We start from the raw sequence: 20,856 nt of genomic DNA on the forward strand, positions 1-20,856 counted from the left end.
CACTGAAGATGGAAGAGAGATCTGTGTAGTATTGAAGAAGAATCCCATAGGACTTACGAACTATCCATGGGTTGATGACAGGAAGAGAGTCAGAAGCTACAGAATTGCATGAGAGTCAGGGAATCCACCTGCTGCAGGGTATTATAAAGGTGAAGGAAATTGGTCACAACCTGTTTGAAATTATTTTTGCATTGGTCTCTAATGTTGACATGTCACAGAACTGTTGGTTTGTGTTTTTTTCTTTTTTCCTGTAGACACCACTAGCTCCCCCTGAAGTTCAGCAGCAATATTTATCAAGTATTCAGCACCTTTTAGGAGATGGTATGGTGCTTATTATGAGCTAACTACACCTATAAAATTCTGCCTTTTTACTTTTTTTCTAGACTTGAGCAAATATTTAGAATAACTTTGATACTTTCCTCCTTCTAGGACTGACTGAGTTGATAACTATTGTTAAACAAGCTGTGCATAAAGTCTTTGGAAGGTAAGAGACTGTATTTCTCTGTGGTTAGCTTTTAAGTTTTATTGTGATGACTGTTGCCGAAACAATGAGTTATATTAGAATAAAAAAAAAGGGGGGGGGAAGGGGAAGGAAGGTGTACTGACTTTCCAGAACAACTTTTTTATTGTAGCAGGCTATGTCTGCCAGCGCAAACCAGTAGAGCAGACTGGGATCCTGTTACTGTGAACGTGTTATCAGTAGGAAGACAAAGCGTCATTATCCATTTTGCAAGTGACACTGTAGTCTTCTTCCTTTCCAGTATTTCTCTTAAGCACACCCTGTCTCTTCTGGAGCTGGAACAGAAACTTAGAGAGATCAGGAAAGTAGTGGAACATAAAGATTCAGATCAGATTGTATCTTACTCTCCCTTATGCCATTATCTGATGCCAGATGAAGAAAACCCCTTGGCTACCCAGGTACTTGTTTGGTTTCTTTCACCTACCTTCTTTTCATTCTGCATTTGTTTGTTTTGGGGAGGGAAGGGTGCTTAACAGCCCTCTAACAAATGGCAAGGCCTCTTCCTTCATCTTTTCTTCATCCTTATCTCTTTAATCTAGGCAAAGTAAAGTTTTACTTTCTTCAGGTTTGTTTGAAAACGAGTGTCATCGTCAGTGCTAGCTTTGAGCTCAGAAACAGCCCAATTACTGCTTTTAGCCTGTGACTTATGCTGCAACACAGTGCAGCTTAGCTCAGCCCCGAGCTGTGTTGCCTCACGCTTGTGCACCAGCAAAGATCATGGACAAGCGTAGCATCGTGGCTGATGCCCCAGAAGGTCATGGTGTGCTGGAGCCCTTTGTTGTGTTGGGCTGGAAAATGTACAGGAGTCAAAAGAAGGGTGTATCTAATCTCAGTTGTAACATGAAAGTAATTTCCTAAATTTTCTGAAGGTGTTTGTTTCCATCCACACCACCGGTTGGAGAAAACTCATTCGTAACTTGGTCCTATATTAGTATAAAGAAGAAACTTAGGCTTCAGTGTGTGACTGCACGTACTTATCCCTTTTCCTTAAGCTGATATGCGGGGTTTATTTCAGTTTTGGAGGTCAGAAGTGGAAAACTTTGCTCAATTAGTCTGGTATTTCCTGTTAATATTGTTTTTAGTTAAAAAACAATATCCTAAGTTGACCACTTAAAAGGAAAATAAGAACATTATATATTAAGAATCTGATTTATGACACTAAATATTTTACTTTAAATGATTTGACTTATACATCTTGAATTAATTCCATGGTAAAAAACTCTTCTACTCTTATTCTTACAGTTGCCAACAGATTTCTTACTAAATGTCTGTCTTTGCTTTTTCTAGGCCTGTGGACTCACAGAAAGAGACATTGCTACAATTAAATTACTTAATGAAACCAGAGACATGCTAGAAAGGTATAGAGAAATACCTTGTATTCATACTAAACTCCTCACAACTATTGTTTATATAAGACAAATGCTTTCATATAAAAGCCGTCAGCTTTCATTTGCGAAATGTGACCTCTCTACCGCATTAAATTTTTATATTCACTAATCGTAGGCTGGGATTTTCAAAATTTGAGAGCTCTGAAACTCATTTGTAAGAAATAGCCCTGCCTTAACAAGATGACCAGGAGGTCCTTCCCAGTCAGACCCCCTTACCCCTTCCTCACCTGTTCTGTAGTTATGCAGGAACAGAGGAGTACTTCCATTCTACTAAAGCAGGGTAAATCGAGAGTAATTTTATTGTGTTTACTTGCTTTGATAAAATTAACACCAGTTTTAGCTTATCAGAATTTATTTTAAATGCATGGGTTTGAGAGTGCTTGTGTGTGTCCTTTTACCAGTGAGGCTTCTATAGTAAAGGTTGAATATGAGGCAATTGAGCCAAATGCCAAACTACTCTTAAAACTTAGCTGCTAGACTTCTGGGGCATTTTAAGAATAAGTCCCTTATATGTTATTACATAGCAAGAAATAGAGAAGAGAGGAATGCTTTAGATCTATCTGTTTTTTTAGTAACCTTAGGGTAGAGTGTAGGTTATTGATTGGTTTGCTGTGGAGATATTGGGGAGCTGGTGTTTCTTGAGGTGGCTATACTGATGGCCTTTTGTCTGGGTCACGCATCTTCCTTTATGGGAGGGACATCTGTGGCACTGAATACTTGCAGCATTTTTAGTTTGAAAAAAATAAATTCCAGGAATCAAACCTTTTTTTTTTTTTAAACTTTTCCCCCCCGCTTCTGCCTCCCAGTCCGGACTTCAGTACAGTTTTAAGCACGTGTTTAAATAGAGGATTCAGTCGACTGCTGGACAACATGGCAGAGTTTTTCAGACCTACTGAACAGGACCTCTCTCAGAATGGCTCTGTAAATAGGTAAATGTGTTTTTTTGTTGTGTTTCTCATGTGACTGATGCTTTGGGTTCAGAGTGAATTTTTATTTTCCTGCCTACTTGAAGTTCTCACACTGGAAAGGATTCTGCTTCTTGCTTTTCAAGAGTAAATACAGTCTCCTCGCTTCACCCATGAAGCTGCTGGAATTCACATGAGGTATCTTTCCCACCATCACTTGCAGATCTGCAAGTAGAGATCAGAAGGCCTACACTTCCCACTTCTTGCCGAGGCTGTACAAGCAGACCGCCTTTCTAGCTAAGGAGGGCAGACCCTGCGGGTGGTGGCTACTGACAGATGTACTGCAGTACCTCCCCTGCGAGGCTGTGAGAAAGATAGCGTTCCCCGCCCGTTAGCAGATGAGCTCTGCACGCCCCAGGCTCCCACTGTCAGTTGCTGTAGTTCTCAAGGAAGGCGGGCAATTGGCATGGTTCTCCAAATACACGTAGCCAAAGCACCTGCAGAGCTTTAGGTTCGTTGCTGGTATGCTGGAAAAAAGGTACTGATGTTCAGAATATTCTGCCTTTTCCTAGAAGACTGTTCAAAAATAGCTTTTATTCTGAAGTTAACTTTGGTTTTAAACAGTGCAGCAAGAGTGTTCCAAAAGCTGAGTTTGAATCCTTGAAATATGATTTCAAAAATATTAAAACCTTGAATTAACTGGATTTATGTATGCTTATTTTACTAACTGATGGCTCTCAGAAAGTAATGTTTTTATTTAAATATATACTCTTTACACCACTTAGAATATCCCAAAGGCTGTAGGTTGGCTGTCTGTCCTTAGCCTGGTTTAGAGTTTGAAATAGCATGAGATTGTAGACTGGCACTTCTAACACCCGTTTACGCGCACACGCATCTGAAGGCTCTGGCTAAACCATATTTCTCTTGCATGAGAAGCAAGCCTGAACCTGTATGTAATAGGAACAGCAACTGAAACTTGCTTTGGTGCTTTTCTTTATTAAGACTTGACTGGGGGGGGGAACTCTTCATCTCTATGTTTTAGTTTGTGGTCTTACAACCCTTACTGTTGAAGTAGTAATTATTTAGAATTGTAATAGTCAGTTTAGTGGCTTTACTAATGTCAGAGCCAGTCTAGGTCAACGTTTTTTGTTCTTTTCTAGTCTTTCCAGTGTCAGTCTTCCTTTAGCCAAGATAATTCCAATAATAAATGGGCAGATCCATTCAGTATGCAGTGAAACACCCAGTCACTTTGTTCAGGTAAGAATCTCACCTATTTAAAATATCCCAAGTAAAATTTTGAAATGAATGTTGTACATTTCTTTTTCATAACATACTTCATTCTGTTTAATTTCAGTGGCTTTTTAAAAAAAAGTAGAAACAATTGCTAAACTGTGTGGAAGCACAAAAAGGTCTCTCGACTTGGTTCTACTTGAGGTTCTGCCCATAAACCTTACTCTAAAGCAAGAAATTTGAGTTAGGTCTCTGTGGGAGTGCCAGGTGTTTTTCTCAGGATGAATTACATACTGCAGCAAAACCAGATCAGTGGTAGATGTGTTTGATTAAGCAGACTTGTTCTTTTAAATTTCTTCCAGGACCTGTTGATGATGGAACAAGTGAAAGATTTTGCTGCTAATGTTTATGAAGCTTTTAGTACCCCTCAGCAACTAGAGAAATGAACTGCACATTTATAGGAATAGATTGGATATTTATAACAACTCCCTTGTGACTACTGATGAGCCTTGGGTTAATTTTATACTGGTGTAGGAGCAGTAGACCAGCAGAAAGAACATTCTGAAGGAAGAGCGAGCAAGGCCATACTTGTAATACAGTTCTGTTTCAAGCACCTGTTAAAAATACTCATGTTGAAAGAATCATTGTATGTAAAGACTTTTCTATTAAAAAAGTAGTTAAACTCTTCCATAATTCATTTGATTATTTTTTACTGAAAGGCATCTGGTGGCCATATCACGACAAGTTACTAAAAACCCATTTGTTTGCCTGGGGTGTGTAAGTTCTGGAAAAAAGTTATGATGGTGATCCAAGAATAGCCCAGGGAGCAGAGTTGAAGTAAGGCTTCTTTCTTCTTCTCCCAAATTTTTCTTTTTATAAAAGAAAACTTTTTTGTTTCCCTTACCTTCACAAATGTTATTCCAAAGAGTCCCTCCTTCTTCAGAAAGCCTTTGCCAACTGATGCGTGTTCCTCTTGAACAAGCTGGGGGAGTGCTCTCTCTTACCTAATACTAAAGGAATGTGGATTTTTAGAGGTTCTCTCGTTTATGCTGTTCAAACAGCTATGCTGTACACATTATCTTGTAAATATTTTATCTTAATTTGTATTAATTTTGAGCCCAACTGTCTGTATTGTAATAAAATATTTTAATGTAACATTTGTGTGTGTATTAACATTGCTAGCTAGCAGGAACGGCAATAACCTCTTTTGGCCCATCGCTTATAATCTTGACAGAGTTGAAAGGATAAAGATAACTTATTCAGTAATAGTTTTGCACTTATTAACATTACTCAGGAAAAATAAACCTTTGATCTCTACACTGAAACCACTCATGCTTTTTGTTGTCCTCTACCTCCCCTTTTGCAAACTTGACGCTGCAGGTCCGTCCCTACGCCTCCTGACGCAGGATGAGTTTGGGAATTTTTCAAGTTGGATGTGATGTACCCTCAGCTTGAACTGTTGTCTGTCTGCCAAAGTTGAGGATCCCTAGCAACCCCTGATTGCCTTTTTTTTTTAAAAAAAAAGAAGTTAGCCACTGAAGTATGTGTTTTGTTTAATAGTCCACAGCAGGCACCCTGGTAACTGTAAAAACAAGGGCTGTAAACAAGAGTCAGGTTTAACCATGTGAAATTATACAAAACAGCAAAAAAACCCTCACGCTTTACTTGTATCCCCAAAATGGACAGAATTAATTTTACCTGTTCCTGTTGTTAATGATTTTCATTATGAGAAATGAAGATGTACATGTGCATTGCTTCCCTGTGTTTGATGAATTCCTAACCCTGAGAGGAATGTTCTTGCAGATACCTTGCCCTACTCAGCTGAAAATGCCAGCTGCTGTACACAACTGGAAAGTTTTTCTCTAAAACTGACAGTTTTTACTGTACAGCTTTGTGGAATTCAGCTGTGTACCTTCAGTGCAGGAAATCTAACTTCCATACATTTGAGTGCTGGCTTCACCCAGCTTTGTTCTTTTTAAAGTCATGAGAAAGTTAGTGCCTGTTTTCCACCTCCCCCCATTTTTCAGGTAACTTGGCAAGAAACGGGCTAAAAAAAGGAGAGAGGTCAAGGTAGATGCTTGGTTTTTCCACACAAGTTCAAAGAAACAAATTCTATGCAGAGCTTCAACTATCGAGTGCTAGCTTTCATGTGAGGTTCATTCTGTTCCATCCTTCAATAACAGCCCACCTTTCAGAAAAAAGTGGAAGTGCTGATGTTTCTCAGCCAAGCGAGTGCAAGAGTTAGAAGCCAGTGCTGAGAAAGTGGGCAAACATCAGCCTCCCTTGCGACCCAAGGTTCCAGCAGCCTGTGGCTCAGCTGACAGCAGTCAGTCGCAAAGTCCAGCCCCACTGACATGGCAATTGCTGAGGTGTTAGTTGAGGTAGAGCGATCACCATTCCCTTTTCTCCCAGTGCAGCCCATTTCAGCAGTTCCTTGTAGCCCATCAGCTTTACCTGAGACAGAAACAGACACAATAGTTTGAAAAGGCACTGTTCTAAGTGCATATAATAGCAAAATTAACAAAAAAAATTGTTCTGTGGCTACTTTACTATCCATTTATCCTTAAATGCCACTTACAACCAAATAAATGATAAAAACAACAATTAAATGTAGGAGAAAAATACTTGCAGAGTAGATAAGTAATAAAGCTAGTGATGTTGGGTCTTGAGCAGGACTTAGGTCTGTAAGTAAGTGGTACATAACCACTCTTCAGAAGTATTTGGGATGGGAGTTGAGTCTCAGCAGGAATCCAGGTACCACAGTACACAGCTCTGTATCACCCATTTCTGAAATGCCTGTTTCCCATGGTGGAACTTGTCATCTTGAGTAAGCAATATTTCTTACAGAGTGCGGCCAGGTATCTCAGAACAAAGCTGACCTGAAGAACCTCTCCACTAAAAACACACAAATAGGCTTTATAGTGAGACTCACGCCAGCTGCTGAAATGCTGAAAATAGGCATATTGAAAGAGACATTGAAAAGCAATAGGAGCAGCTGAAGCCCAGTCTCTGGCCCTGAGGAACATTACTCTTATGCACATATGGTCTAGGTTTCCTCCTTACTGCAGAACTGTCTTGGCACTAGAGTCTTCATATGGAACTAGACCAGAAGAGACAGTCTAGATAAACACCATTAATGCATTTCAGCAGCTAGTGGTCATCCAGTGCACAAGACCAGGACAGAGCTAAACCAAAATGAATCCCCACCTTAAATGCACAGTGTTGCTATTAAGTCCTGAGCACCAGCTCTTCTGCTCTGTAAATCTGCTTCCATTGGGTTACACTACGTGCTAGCGTAGGTGCGGCATCAGTGTCCTCAACTTCTGCCCAAGACACGCATATAGGGTTGCACTGGCTTACTACTGAGCATCTGATAGGATGCAGCTTTCTCGGAAGGGGAAAAGGGTTTTTGCTCAGCAGCTAGCAGGGCTGATTGACAGAGCCTTAAACTGGATTGGAAGGGGAGGAGGGGGCTAGTCAGCAACAGGCAATGGGAAGACATGCCAAAGTTCAAAGACCTGCGTGCTAGTGAGACTCTTCACACTGCTCCACATCGCAATGAGCACAACAAACCGCACTTGAAGTGTTTCTACATAAATAAGCGTGCCATGAGGAACAAGCAAGAGAAGCTGGAAGCCTTGGCCCAGTCCCAGAGGCATGGTATCATTGGCATATGGGAAACCTGGTGGAACGAGGGCCGTGACTGGTGTGCCATGGATGGTTACAGGCTCTTCAGGAGGTCTAGGCAAGGCAGGCAAGGCACAGGTGTGGCACTGTATGTAACGGAGGAGCTGGAATGCACAGAGCAGTTGGCGATGGTACAGTTGAGAGCTTCTGGGTAAGGATTAAGGGCCAGCAGATGTTGTCACGGGAGTCCACTGTAGGCCACCCAGCCAGGAGGATGACATCGATGAGTTATTCTTTAAGGAACTAAGGGATGCCTCTAAGTACTCCGCCCTTGTCCTTATGGGGGACTTCAACTTGCCAGATGTCAACTGGGAATACCACATGGCCGGGACAAACAAGTCCAGAAGGTTCCTAAACCATCTGGATGACAACTTCTTGGTACAGGTACTAAGGGAACTGACCAGAAAGGGTGCCTTCCTCAATTTGTTGCTTATTACCAGAGAGGGTCTCGTGGGTGAAGTGGAGATAGGTGACCGCCTTGGCCACAGCAACCATGAAGCAGTCAAGTTTAAAATCTATCATGACAGATACATTCTGTCCCTGGGCAATGAAAACCTCTGTGTGCTCTCCTTTTGTGCAAGGCTTTGACTTGAAACTACTGCACCATTACAGCAATTACAGTATCACCAAAGTCACGAGGCTGGCTATTTATAAAGAAGGGTCATGCTGAATTAGAGTCTACACAGGAAATGAGAGGGGTGGCAGGTTTTTTTCCTGCTACTTGGCCTCTTTTTATGATCCTTAGTTTACAAGGTAAAACATATCCCAGCAACAATTTGGTCTAACTTTTGTTGGAAAAGAAACATCCCACTGGGAGGACTATGACAAGGAGGTCTCAGAACGAAAACAAACATTCTGCTGGGTCTCTTCCAATGTACTCTGTCCTAAGAGTTACACGTTCCCAAAGATGCCAGAAACTAAAACAAACGCTGATGGACCATGACAAATCCTAGAGGTGCTTTCCTTCAGAGTATGTCCATGTCATGAACTGTGTGTTAAAAGCCTCACTGTTCTAAATGGGAAGGCGGGGAGAGGGGAGTGTGGCATGTGCTGTCTTTTACCTGAGTTTCTCCAAGCTTAGCCTGTGGCTCACCAAGTTCCAGAGTCCCAGAGACTGGCCAGCTGAGGAAGACAGCATTGACTTTGTCCTCCTTAGGGCTGAAAGTGTACCTGGTTGGAAATGGGGAACAGAAATGCTTGTCAGTTTGTCCTTGTAAAATTTCTGAAGTGATATATAGAATGCTTTCATGACTGGAAAAACAGATTTGAAAAGTCAGCATTAGCTACCTTTTCACATGCATGACTCTCTTTTCAGACAACTTCTAGCCTTTAATGAAGTACTGTTTCTTGGAAATATGTTCCAACAAACTAGAGGTAAGAGACTATTAAAGAACTGAATTTAACCTCTGTACTAAGCATATAACAACTCACTGCTGCTCAGCCATGTAGGAAGGAGGTACTTGCAGCGCAGGGGGAATCACTAACAGATAATTGTGGGTTAGTGGGTTATATTCAGAAAAATCTGGTAGTTCACATCTATACACAAACATACAGACATTCCACTAAAAATTTTTAAACAAGAGGATGTGTGAAAATAAAGCTTCCACCTTGCACAGCTAGTTTTTAAATTAATTTCAGCAGACATTATCTACAGTATGTCCTTGGAAATCTCATGGCATACATTCGACACATTCCTCCCTCTGTCCTTCATTTTGTTACAATTTTTTATTGCTCTTGGAAGTGGTTTTACTAAACAGTCAACAAACAGTTCAGCATTTCAAGGTTAACGCCAGATGTCCAAATCTTACTGGGAACAGAAGTCAAAAGTCCCACTGAGGCAGAGAAGGGGGTCAAGGCCTGGTGGATCATTAAGGTATTACAGCAGTTATGAGGCACAAAGGCAGAGGCAGGTCCAGAGACTGGCTGATTTTAGTGACCAAACAATGGCTGTTATCTTCCCATGCGTTTTTACCCTAACAAGAAACGCAGAACATGCTAGACTGATTTCCACTTTCTTTCTCTCCCTTCTTTCTCTCTAAACAGTGACATTAAGTATTCCTTTGCACAGATAAACACTTCATAGCAGTTTTATATTTCTGGATTTATATTTTTTGGTTTAGTTTCTATTCCCAACTACACTAAGAATCACAAGATTGCCAAGGGAACGCCTGCAACCTTCCCTTCAGCCTTGGCATCGCCCTGAGACTACATTCCCTGACACCCATTGTCTACCTACAGTTTTATACATATTTCTATGTGCAGCTACTTAAACAGACAAAAGGATTAACTTATTCACAGCGTACAATAAGATGGTGATTCCTGTAGCATCATGTCATTAAGAATTTCAACGTTTCACCACATACGCTGCTGCTGCTTTACACGGCCAACACCTTGATTCAGTAGCCTTACCATACTGCCGGTGTGACCGTGTCGTTCTGTGCTCTCCACGGTTTCGTTCCATAGATGGCTTCTCCATTGACTTTCAGCCAGGCGCCCATCTGCCTCAGGCGTTCCTCAAACACAACAGTGATGCGACCATCGTGAGTGGGCCCGATATTCATCAGGAGATTCCCTCCGCAAGACACTGTTTCTACAAGTTGCTGAAATGTTTTTAAACACATAGAACATATGGTTACAGCTAATGAAATCATACATTTGAAGTTCTTTCTAAAGCCAGGCACGCTGCGTCAGAACAATCAACTCAAGTCACATTACTGCTGCACTTTTAGACTTTGGGGTTATCTCAACAGTCAGTACAAAACTTAAGCTCTCATAGAATGAAGATCAGCTGTCAATTTTTATGGCAGAAAACAGCCCGAAATACATTTTTGCACCAATATGTCTGACTGAATCTATGTTAGAATCAGATCCTACATCCTGTTAACATTTTGACTTCTGCAGGAATTTCATGAGGGTTTTACCAATAGAACAACAGATAGTTTCTCTATAGAGAAGATAATAAGGCTAATAGATGCCACTTTGTTTTTACTGAAGCTGAGAGAAGCAACTTCCTTCTTCCTCTGTTTGATGCTTTCCCTATTTTACAGGGACATCTGTAAAATACTAGGAAGCCTTCTACAGAGTCCATAAATATTTGTGTTCACATCCACACTGCCCTCCAGAGATCGTGGACTGAGATGCACAAGTCTGAGGAACGGACAGCTGGAGACAAGCTACTGAATGAATGTAAACCTTCTGCCTCTGAAAAGAGGTTACTTCAATTTGCAATTATCTTTTGCAAGGACTGTGCTAGGAAAAATTTGGATTAAGCAACAATAACAATCAATCTTCCTCTCACTAGCTAAATCTTGCAATTAAGTGCATTTATCTGAAAGATTTATCAGGCTTCCTTTCATTTTTTCCTAAGCTTCAAATCTCTTTTTAATACCTTGAACTAGCAAAGGGAACCACTGCTCTATTAACACCAGCTGTCTGCATCTGCTAGTGTTTATCTATTTGTCTGTAATAAGCGTGTTGGTTTCTCTTCTTTAAATTAAGTGGGATGAAAGGAAAGTTTCTCGCTACAAGGTAAAAAGACTATTAAGTTATAAACTGTTCCTAGCTAGAAGGGGGAGAAGATGCAGACTTCGATCAGGAGTTCCTAAACAGGAAATGTGAAACTGCAACTGTTTGCCTCTCACCAACTTAGAGGTGCAGTTACTAGAAAAACTTAGTAGAAAAGGCAATTATGAGTCTCTCCAGATCAGTCTTTGGCCAGTTACTCACAGGGGAAACAGCTTCTAAGAAACAGGCTGAATTTTTACTAGATAATTTTTCTTTTAGTCATTTCTAGAAAATTGGTAAAAATTACATGGATATTCCATCCCGCCAGTGTTAGGCTGCAAATGGACAAAATGATTTATTACTTCATCATCTCATTATTCAATTCAAATAATATTTTTTCATAAAAATAGATACGTAATTGAAATGTTATGTAGCATGATATAATGATCAGGAGGGAGAATCAGAAGTTGTGGGCAACATCTTTGTCCCACTGTACCTTCACCAAGTCCTCGATTGCAAGGTAATCGTCAAGTTGTGCATTCCTCCTGTACCCCCATGACCTTTTGTCAATAGTCATACAGTTCTCCCACTTGTGAGGCAGGAGGTGGCCGGGGTTATACCGGTCACTACAAGTGTAGAAGCCACCATGTGTACAGATGCTGCCAACTCCCCAGCGATCATTGGTCACAACCATGTCCCGGACTGGGCTGGAAAAAGAGAAATGTTCAGTTTCTGGTTTTTACTCTAAAAAATACAGTCACAGCCAGTGTAATCCCTTCCCACACGTACACCCCTTCCTTCCCAGAATCTAACATTTAGGATGACTTCTGCGCTATTGATTTATTATAATTAGATTAAGTGCAATTTCAGGAATCTTATTCTCATCCTTTCCTAGCAAAAGGTCCAGCTGGCATTTCTTAGGGAAATATGCTGCAGACTTTCACAGGAGGTCTGCCAGAAATCAGCCTGCACTTCACATGCACTGCCAGATGTTCAGTCTGCGATGACAACAGTGTACCCATATTCTCCAATTATCCTGCTATCCTGTTTGTCTGTGCAGTAAAAAATACCTAGGGAAGAATATGACTAGGTAGAATAGCCAATACCACCTTAACAGATTAATCTGCAAATGTGGTTAAAAAAAGTATGAAACAGCCTTTTTCTGAAGCAAGCTTTGATAGTTCTAGGAAAGACCTGGATTCTAGATTTCAGGAAAATTAATATTTAGTTGAATCCTCAAAAGTAGGTTACACAAAATATACAGAAAACGAGACAAACTAGACACAGAGCAGAATTTCAGATAAGGACCTAAAACCAGCATCATTATGTACCTGTCATTATACAGCCAAGCCAAGAAACTGGTGCTGTTCCAGTACGTATCTGGTGCATTTCCATCCCCATCAGACCAAATTATTTCTGGTTGGTACCTGGTCACAATTTCATAGAGTTCTGGTAATGATTTACTGGTTGGAAACTTGCTTGTCTTAAAGACATTGGTGGCATCCTCAAGGAAGAGGGGATTAAACCATTCAAACAGGGAGTGATACAACCCAAAATGCAAGTCAGTCCTGTTTCTAACTGATGCTGCTAGTTCAGCCACAAGATCTCGTTTCGGTCCCACATCAACAGCATTCCAGTTCCAAGAATATTTGGAGCCCCACAAAGTAAAGCCTGAAAAGAAAAAAAAAAAAAAAAAAAAATCAAAGGATAAGAAAGGGAAGCAGAAGAGCGGAAGTTATATTTCCTCCTTCTGGAAAGTAGTTTGCAAGCGTGTTGCAAAAAAACAGATACAAAATAATAAAAATCATATATATAATAATGTTGTTATCATGGTATAGAGTATGCCTATAATCTGTTTATGCACAATGATAGTAGTCATAACATCAGAACACCATGCCAGATACGTTTATGTATTTTTTCATAAATATACACACGCATTTATATTTTTATCTAAAACATTCCATTTTCCAGTTCTGCACTGCTTAGGATAATTATTCCTTCCCCTTAATTATTCACTCCATTCATATGCCCCAATTAAATTAACCAAAAATACAGCAACTTTTGAGGCATCTCCATTTTCACTGATTGTATCAAATTGAACTGTGAATACACATTCAACAATTGGAAGATAAAACACTGTCTCGGTTGCAGAATGCACAAGCAATCATTTCCATTCAAAGACCATTCTCCTCCCTTCTGTTTAGATCTTATGCAAGTGTTCACTTTTCATTTGTACTGACATTTGTAGCAGCTCAATCAACTACTCAGTACATGTATGTAAGCAGAGTACAAAAACTCCTGGAACAGGTTTTCAAACGTAAGTATCAGGAGGGATTGAATGTTTTAGACATCCAGCAATCCAGCACAGCACTTACAAGTACTACTGCACTGCAGACTTACACCACTGCCGGAGGAGCCTCACTTTCAACTTCAAACTGCTTTATACTCACTGCCTAATAAATCTTGCAATAATTTTGTGAACTGGATAGATGAAATTGCATCGACTAGACAGAGAAGCTAAAAATTCATGCCCAAGGCTACAGGGCAGACTAAATGAATCATGGTTCTTTTGAAGTCACTGGGAATTACGCCACAGGCATCATCAGGATCCAGATTTTACATGTGTTAGAGCCGAGATTAAAATTCACAAGTTACTAGTTGCCAGCCTTGAACCCACATCTCCCCAGACATCAACACTCACTAGCTGTACTGTCATACTGCATCCTGGTATATTATACTTTCTTTGCTACCATGTTTCCTTCCAACCACTTTCTTTTCCTTCACTTCTCTCTGCAGAGTATCTTAAAATTACAGTGCCAAAAATCAGTTGTGCCGGTAAAGTTCCAGACCTGGTTCAAGGTTTTGGCTTCTGTGAACTGTATCAGGAAGAGCTACACCCTGTGTATGTTTCCAACTCTGAAGCTGACTTCTGCAACATACTTCTAAATTCCTTGGAGCTCAGTAACTGCCTGTACACAGCAGCTCTCCATACATGAAGCAGCGCAGAATTCACTTTTGTGGTTCCTTGAGCAATAAACTGCACAACAAAAAATAAACTATGGCTACTGCAGGAAGTTCAGCTGCCCCCACCACTTCAGGCTGTCTTACCTACAGCAAGAGAACAATGGCACAATCTATTTCTCCTTCTGTGCAAGCTTCATGGCCATAGTATTTGTGTAAGCGCCAGGAAAATGCATGCCTGTTTCTCAAGTGGTTTGTTTCCTCTTTGGCTGGGTTGGGGCAGGTAAGCCTGCCTGGCTTTCTCTCTCTCTCTTAGCAGGCAGTAAAGTCATGTGGATTTTTCTTCTGTTGACGGAAGTGCAACAATTTCTAACATTCACAAACCTTCCACTTACCTTCGTGATGCTTTGAAGTTAACACAACATATTTTGCACCTGAAGCCTTCAGAATATCTGCCCACTGGTTGGGATCAAAGAATTCTGCTGTAAACAGTGGCCCAAAGTCTTCATAACTGAACCCAGGTGGGTAATTGGCCTCCATAAATTTCACATAGGGCTCTTTCTTTTCCTTCTGCCAGTACCACCTACAAAGTATAGACCAAAACCACATCTGCTGGTGTATCTTTAGACAAAGAAAAAAGAATTTAAATCATTAGCTCCTATTTCTGTTCACACTGAGAGGCACATGGACTAGAGGTACATGACACTGGCAATGGGGTAAAACTGCTTCGGAACATAGCAGTGCTGATTATCGGAGATTTCCTTTTCTCTGTCCTCTTTCCCCATGCTCTGCTTCTTTCAAGCAGTCCACTTTGGAAAGATCCCAGGGTTTCATCTGGAGCAATGTCACAAAGCAACTATACCTGACAGTCTTATTCAGTACCCAAATCTCGAAACCATACTAGAGAGCACAGGTACATGATCCACATAAGCAGCCCAGGTGGCATGAGGGATGCACTTTTTCTGGACTAACAACTCACTCTCCTCAAGTCTCACATATCAGCCATCAGGCACCTCTGCTCTGCCCCCCACACTGCAACACCTGCCGCCCATAAACATGCAAGCCAACAGCTTTACCTCTCTGTTGGTCTAGAGTCCCCTATGCCAAACACAGCTGAGCAACTCGACGCGTGAGCAGATGCCCATGGCCCCAGAGCAGGAGAGCGCTGTGACTGCAGAGCCCTGCAGCGGCTGCACACATGAGGCTCTGGAGCAAAGGCACCCTACTAGAAGGCATGTCCTCCAACAACGACCTGCCTCTGCAAGAACCCCGCACACTTACAAATGCGTCTAGCATGCCTCGGTCTGCTGGACCAGTGCACACAGACTTAAAAACCAGAAACAGCATGCAACAGTCCTTACTGCATAAACAGACTTATTGCTGGACACCTCCTAACAACAATGTGCATTGTGACTGTTAATACTTACATGAAAGGGTCTGAAAGCATTTTCCTTTCTATGAATTAAGCTAAGCAGCAAAAATCCTGTTCGCAAATTTAGACATAAATGAAAACAAACTGAAACTGAAGGCCAGAATCTGAATGTCTGAAATGTGTTTCTCTCTCCTGTCCTGAGCTGGACTCTGACCTCACTTCTGTAAGACCACGGTAACCTATGGATATTGTTGTAACCTTTCCAAGCAGACTTCAGCATAAACAAACAATCTCTGGCAGCCGGGGAGGGGGGGAAGAAAGAAGAAAGAGGCTGAGACAGCCTCCTTCCATAAAAGAACCTGAAAAGAAACCACCTCTGACTTTAAAGTATGTAATTGCACAAAGAAACAAATAACATCCTTGCTTCTCGTCCTTTGTCACATAGTTGGCTAACAATGTGAGCATTTCTGCTCTGACAGGATTAGGTTCTAGAAACATCCTGACCAAGGTTATGCAGCTCTGAGGGAAGGAGGACAGGCTGGGTGATATCAGAGTTTACAACCTTCCATCTGAAGCTGCTAACACAGGACCTCAGCCATCTGACTGCACATGCTGCCAGAAGGCCCTGAAGCAGCTTTGCGCCCACATGCCTAAGGATGGGAGGCAACAGGCATATAAAAAACAACTTCATCAACTACATTAGAGTGTTCTGGGGTCTTTTTAGAACAACAACAAAAAAATGAATGTTTGAGCCTGAATCTGTGTACCAGTATCGGAGCGCAGCGCTCGGAGTAAGACTTGAACTCAAAGCTAGCCCCCCTGGCCACCAAAAGTCACTAATTAGTAAACAGAGTCCACATTTTAAAAAGTGCTGAAACCCTTGAACTAATTCTGAAAAAAGCAGGCCAAAAAATTGCCTTCGGAAAACTGTGGTTTGTTTATATTTACATTGGTTTGGTTTATGAATATTGCATTTAAGGTTTACCATAGCTCTGCCACAGAGCTGCTGCTATCTTCATATTGTAAATGATAATGTGACTCTCTCGAAGTCACACAGGAACTACTCAGTAGCGCATGGAAAGAAGACAGCAAAAAAATGCTTAGAGCCACAGGGCCTGAACCAGTGGACACTCACAAAACAAAGGTTTTACTCAGCCTCTGAGATAAAATTATTTCAAGGATCAGAGCTTTAGGTTCTTTGAAGGGGAATGCACCCTTTAATAAAAATAATAATAAAAAAGAAGAAAACCATTGACAGCACAAAACATGCATGCAAAAACTGCAGGCAGTCTGCCAAACAAGAGCAGGGATGCAGGGAGGGATGGAGCGATGGGCTCCCGTGCTCCCCACAGGCAGTGTCCCACGACCCTCCTGCAAGAGCTGCTCAAGGCTCTTTCAGGGAGCCTGCGAGTTCCCCAGCGCTTGTCCCCACAGAGCCTGAGGAGAGCCCCTGGAGAGGTCTCCCCCTGCCACTCAACCGACTCTTCCACTAACGCTGTGGGAACTCCATCTTGCAGCTCTACAAGCTCTCTGCTTAGCTTGGTTAACGTTAGCCAACATATTCAAGAGCTTCAGGGCTAGGCAGAGAGATGGCCAGACATACCAGAAGCACATCAAACACCACTTCCTTCATAAACGGCACCACAGAGCCCGTGGCCTCACTGCGCAGCCTCAGGTGGAAATACACCTCTTCCCCCGCACCTCAGCTCCAAGGTCAGCCTGCAGGGGGGCTTTAAACTTAATCATGGCTTTGGGGGGTGGGGCACCAAACCCAACCCTGCCTGCCCCAACAGCAGGGATCCAAGCAAACCCTCACATCGCTGGTAGGACCCATCCGCAAGAGCAGCTATCTCGGTGCGACCCCCCCCTCCCCCAGCCGCCCCCGGCGCGCCGGGCCCTGAGGGGGCTGCGGGGCAGGGAGGGCAGGCTGCGGCGGCCGGTGCGGGGGCCACGGCCGGGAGCTCACCAAAACCACTCGCTGCCGAAGCTGGGCACCGAGAACACGCCCCAGTGAATGAAGATACCAAACTTCGCCTCGTCAAACCAGGCGGGCAGCGGGCGGGCGTCCAGCGAGTCCCAGGTGGGCTCGTAGCGCGGCCTCGCTGGCAGGAGCCCGGGTAGCCCCAGCAGCAGCAGCGCGGCGCGGCCCAGCGGGCCCGACATGGCGGCGGCGGCGGGCTGGGGGGTAGAGGCGCCTCAGGGTGGTGGCGCTGGGTGGCCGCGCCGGGGCAGGGGGACACGGCCGGGGTGGGCCGGCCGTCCGGGAGGCACAAGGCCGGCCCGGGCTGTCCTCTCCTCTCCTCTCCCCGCCGGAACCGCCGCCCTCCGGCCGCCGCTGAGCCTGTCCTGCCGCCGGCCGGTGGAGGGCCGCGGCGCTGCCCCCCGCCGCAGCTCGCCCGAGCCGCGGCCCGCAGAGCCGGCAGCGCGCCTCCGCCTGGAGAAGCGCGGTACCCGTTGGGGGCCTCGTCCCCGTCGGTGCCGTTTTACCTGGTAGCCCGGTGACAAACTGTCACCTGGGTTTTGAGTATTTAAAGAAAATTGACTGAGTTGTGCCTTGGCCGACACCTCACCGCGCTCCTCCTGCCCGCTCCCACCCCAGGCCCTGACACCCAAGGCTGACCGCCGGTCGGCCCTGTGCGCGTCGGTGCTGCTTTCCTCGTTGAGAAGAGCACCGGCCGTTCTCCCTCAGTGCTCGCCTGAAAGCTGCCTGCCCGGGTCTGCTGGATCTGCAGTCTGAGCCAGCCTGAGTCTTGGATCTGCGGCCAGGATCTGCTTCAGAGGTGGCCTCGGCAGCCTCCTGGACTTGCCCTTCCCACCTGCTTCCAACCACAGGCTTTTCTCTCCCCCTTCCCCTTTCCATTTCCATTTCCCTTCCCTGCAGCTCCAGTATGTGATGGCTTTCAGGGTGGAGAGGTGCCCCAAAGCCTGTCCAGGAGGTACTTCCTTGACCATTAGAATGGCTTCAGAGGAAGCCTGTGCTGAAGCTGCCTTGCTTCAGTAGATGGCACTTTGTGTTTGTGCTGCATATCATGGGTGGCAGGCATGTACTTTAAAAGATGCATCTTCCAGCATCTTTGTAGCCCGTGCTGGCATTTCTCCCATCTTTCCCGATGCCGAAATCGCGTATTTTTGCATCAGACCCCAGCAGCCATAGGATGGCCTTTGTGAAATCATCTGGCTTAATAAGAAAATACTAACTTTCCAAAATCATCGCCACAAGTAGCAATTTCTTAGGCAATCTCATCAAAACAGTTAAAAATGAAGGAGCAGAAAACTGAATTAATCTCTCTTCACCTGGGATGGATGTATATTTTACTGCTCATCTATGGAAACAACTTCAGTTTCCAAAGTCATTAACCACAGCTGTTACATTTAATCCAGAAATATCTAAAGGGCTGTGAAAATGGCAAGTACATAATTTTTTAGCATTTTCATTTATGTACAGACCTCGATGAGTGTATTAAGTTACAGGCTGATAAAAAACATTGTGACTTCCATGGTATTCTTTCTGACTGATTGCTCACATTATTCTGATTTACAAAAGCTCTTTGATATCACAATAGGAGCCTCTTCATATTTCATTTACATTCAATATTGACCTACTTTCTCTGCGTCTTCTATTACTTTCCCCCCTTTAGATGTCACTTTGCTTCTCAAAGGGGATCCTTAAGTACCTTTGACCTCTTGCTATGGTATCTTTTCTAGTTTATCTTTGGATTTCTTCATGTTCTCTTTTCTTTGTGATCATTGCAAAGGATTGCAGGCACTGAGCAGCTCCTTAGTGTGGGAATTTTGAAGTAGGCTCTCTGAGGCTTACTCTGTACAGCATAGCAAAGTTACAACTGCTCTGTGGCTTTGAAGGGAAAATGATTTAAAAAAAGCTCAGGGTCCTGACCCAAAGCCCAGTGACGTCAGTGACCTGCCATCAACTTTGGTGAGATTTGGAGCAGGAACTGTGTATTTCAATAATGAACTTGATCACATCCTTTAAATTGAAAAAAAAAAAAAAAAAAAAAAAGGAATTAGAAAATCGTTCAGTAAATAGCAGCCATGAGTACACTTCTGATTAAGACATAAACAGGTTCAGAAAATGTCACCAGCCCACACAGGCACAGCTACTGAAATCTCCAGCGAGGGAAAAGGTCCCCAGTGCACAGTCACATCTGTAAAGATGCAAGCTTCAAAGGGTAAATAATAAAAATAGCACACTGCAAGATTTTGTGAATAACGCAAGACCAGTGCCTGCTCCCGCAGGAATCTCTCTCAACCTGGATACGGTGTGCCTGCCCACACGGTGCTGAAGCCACCAGGCCACCGTGAGGAGGCCTGTAAGCATGGAGCTCGCTGCTGTGCCCCGCGAGGAGAAGCCCCTGGCTCTCGCTCTCGCAGCATGGTCCCGGTGGGAAAGCTCTGTGCAGCTAGGGAAGGATCGGGCTGGTCTGTCAGCTGGGGGGGAAGATGGAGAGGGAGAGGAATGCATGAAGGCAATTCCCTGGGAGATGCTGAGCAGAAGAGACCTTTTGACCTGTCTAATTGCTGACGTACGAGACTCATGTACTGGATCGATTGCTTGGACAAAGGCAAAGGGTGCCTGAGCCATACCATTGCTGGGAAGACCACAAAACCGCCGTGCTTGGGGAGCTGCATGGGGCTTGGCGTTGAGGGGAGGGGACTTGGTCACCTGGTGGGAAGAAGAGGCAATTTCACATGGGCATGTTTCAGACTCGGTAGGATTTGATTTACTCCTGGGGAGTGGTGTTTGTGAAAATATTTTCATCAGCCTGAATGGGACTTTTGTATTCGACAGCTAGGTAACGTGGCACTGGATGCATTAAAAACGCAGGGTGAAGCCCCATCTGCCTTTGCCGTTGTGCTGGTAGCTTCAGGGCAGCAAGGACTGTATTCAAGGCAGAATATAAAACTATTCGCCTGTAAAAAAGCAGTTAAGTACCCTTTTAAAAGTTGAGTCGTGTCATGAAAGTGTATCTGTAAAACACCAGAAAACGAAACCACGGGGCTTGATTTTGCTTTTGCCGAAGTCGGTGTGACTCCTGCTTGTGATTTCAAAGCCAGGAGTACTTTCCTCCCAAAAAGTTGAGTCACACGGTCGTAAAATTGGTTGTGAAAAGCCTCTTGCCTGCAACCCAAACCTTAAGAAAGACGAAGGGTGTTGTGTGTGTGTGTGTGTGTGTGTGTGTGGCGGGGGAAGCAGGAGATTTGACTCATCCCCCTCCCCGCTCGGCTGCGGGGGTGCGATGCCTTGTGCAAACTCCCGGTTTTGTGGGTGAG

At 43.6% G+C, this 20,856-nt stretch overlaps 2 protein-coding genes across 3 annotated transcripts in view; one reads left to right on the plus strand and one right to left on the minus strand.

The window, feature by feature from the left end:
• Nucleotides 1-5,198, plus strand: part of PEX3 (peroxisomal biogenesis factor 3) — a 19,626-nt gene extending 14,428 nt beyond the window's left edge. The window contains exons 6-12 of the mRNA XM_075087816.1: nucleotides 255-321; nucleotides 430-484; nucleotides 762-918; nucleotides 1,808-1,878; nucleotides 2,715-2,837; nucleotides 3,974-4,070; nucleotides 4,406-5,198. Coding sequence (XP_074943917.1) covers nucleotides 255-321; nucleotides 430-484; nucleotides 762-918; nucleotides 1,808-1,878; nucleotides 2,715-2,837; nucleotides 3,974-4,070; nucleotides 4,406-4,489 — 654 coding nt within the window. The 3' untranslated portion in view covers nucleotides 4,490-5,198. The remainder of the gene's footprint in view (nucleotides 1-254; nucleotides 322-429; nucleotides 485-761; nucleotides 919-1,807; nucleotides 1,879-2,714; nucleotides 2,838-3,973; nucleotides 4,071-4,405) is intronic.
• Nucleotides 5,199-5,563: 365 nt separating this feature from the next.
• Nucleotides 5,564-17,901, minus strand: FUCA2 (alpha-L-fucosidase 2). Of its 2 annotated transcripts, none has more exons than XM_075087814.1 (7): nucleotides 17,534-17,901; nucleotides 14,591-14,778; nucleotides 12,566-12,905; nucleotides 11,731-11,941; nucleotides 10,140-10,330; nucleotides 8,792-8,900; nucleotides 5,564-6,497 (listed from the first exon to the last, which is right to left on the minus strand). In XM_075087814.1, exons 1-7 carry the CDS (start codon nucleotides 17,728-17,730, stop codon nucleotides 6,357-6,359), a joined length of 1,377 nt encoding a protein of 458 aa, XP_074943915.1. In that variant the 5' UTR covers nucleotides 17,731-17,901; the 3' UTR covers nucleotides 5,564-6,356. The 2 variants fall into 2 exon arrangements, with proteins under 2 accessions (XP_074943915.1, XP_074943916.1); XM_075087815.1 differs by lacking the exon at nucleotides 17,534-17,901 and adding an exon at nucleotides 15,623-15,714.
• Nucleotides 17,902-20,856: the final 2,955 nt, after the last annotated feature.

This window comes from Phalacrocorax aristotelis, chromosome 3 (genome assembly GCF_949628215.1).
Source record: "Phalacrocorax aristotelis chromosome 3, bGulAri2.1, whole genome shotgun sequence".
Lineage (NCBI taxonomy): Eukaryota > Metazoa > Chordata > Aves > Suliformes > Phalacrocoracidae > Phalacrocorax > Phalacrocorax aristotelis.

Bases quoted from the DNA above. Each gene is read 5' to 3' on its own strand.
- FUCA2 (XM_075087814.1), bottom strand. From the start codon at position 17,730: ATGTCGGGCCCGCTGGGCCGCGCCGCGCTGCTGCTGCTGGGGCTACCC. The intron at 10,331-11,730 runs GTACAGTGGGAC...AAAACATTTCAG, and splicing joins CAATCGAGGACTTGGTGAAG to CAACTTGTAGAAACAGTGTC. The intron at 8,901-10,139 runs GTAAGGCTACTG...ATTTCCAACCAG, and splicing joins ACGGTCACACCGGCAGTATG to GTACACTTTCAGCCCTAAGG.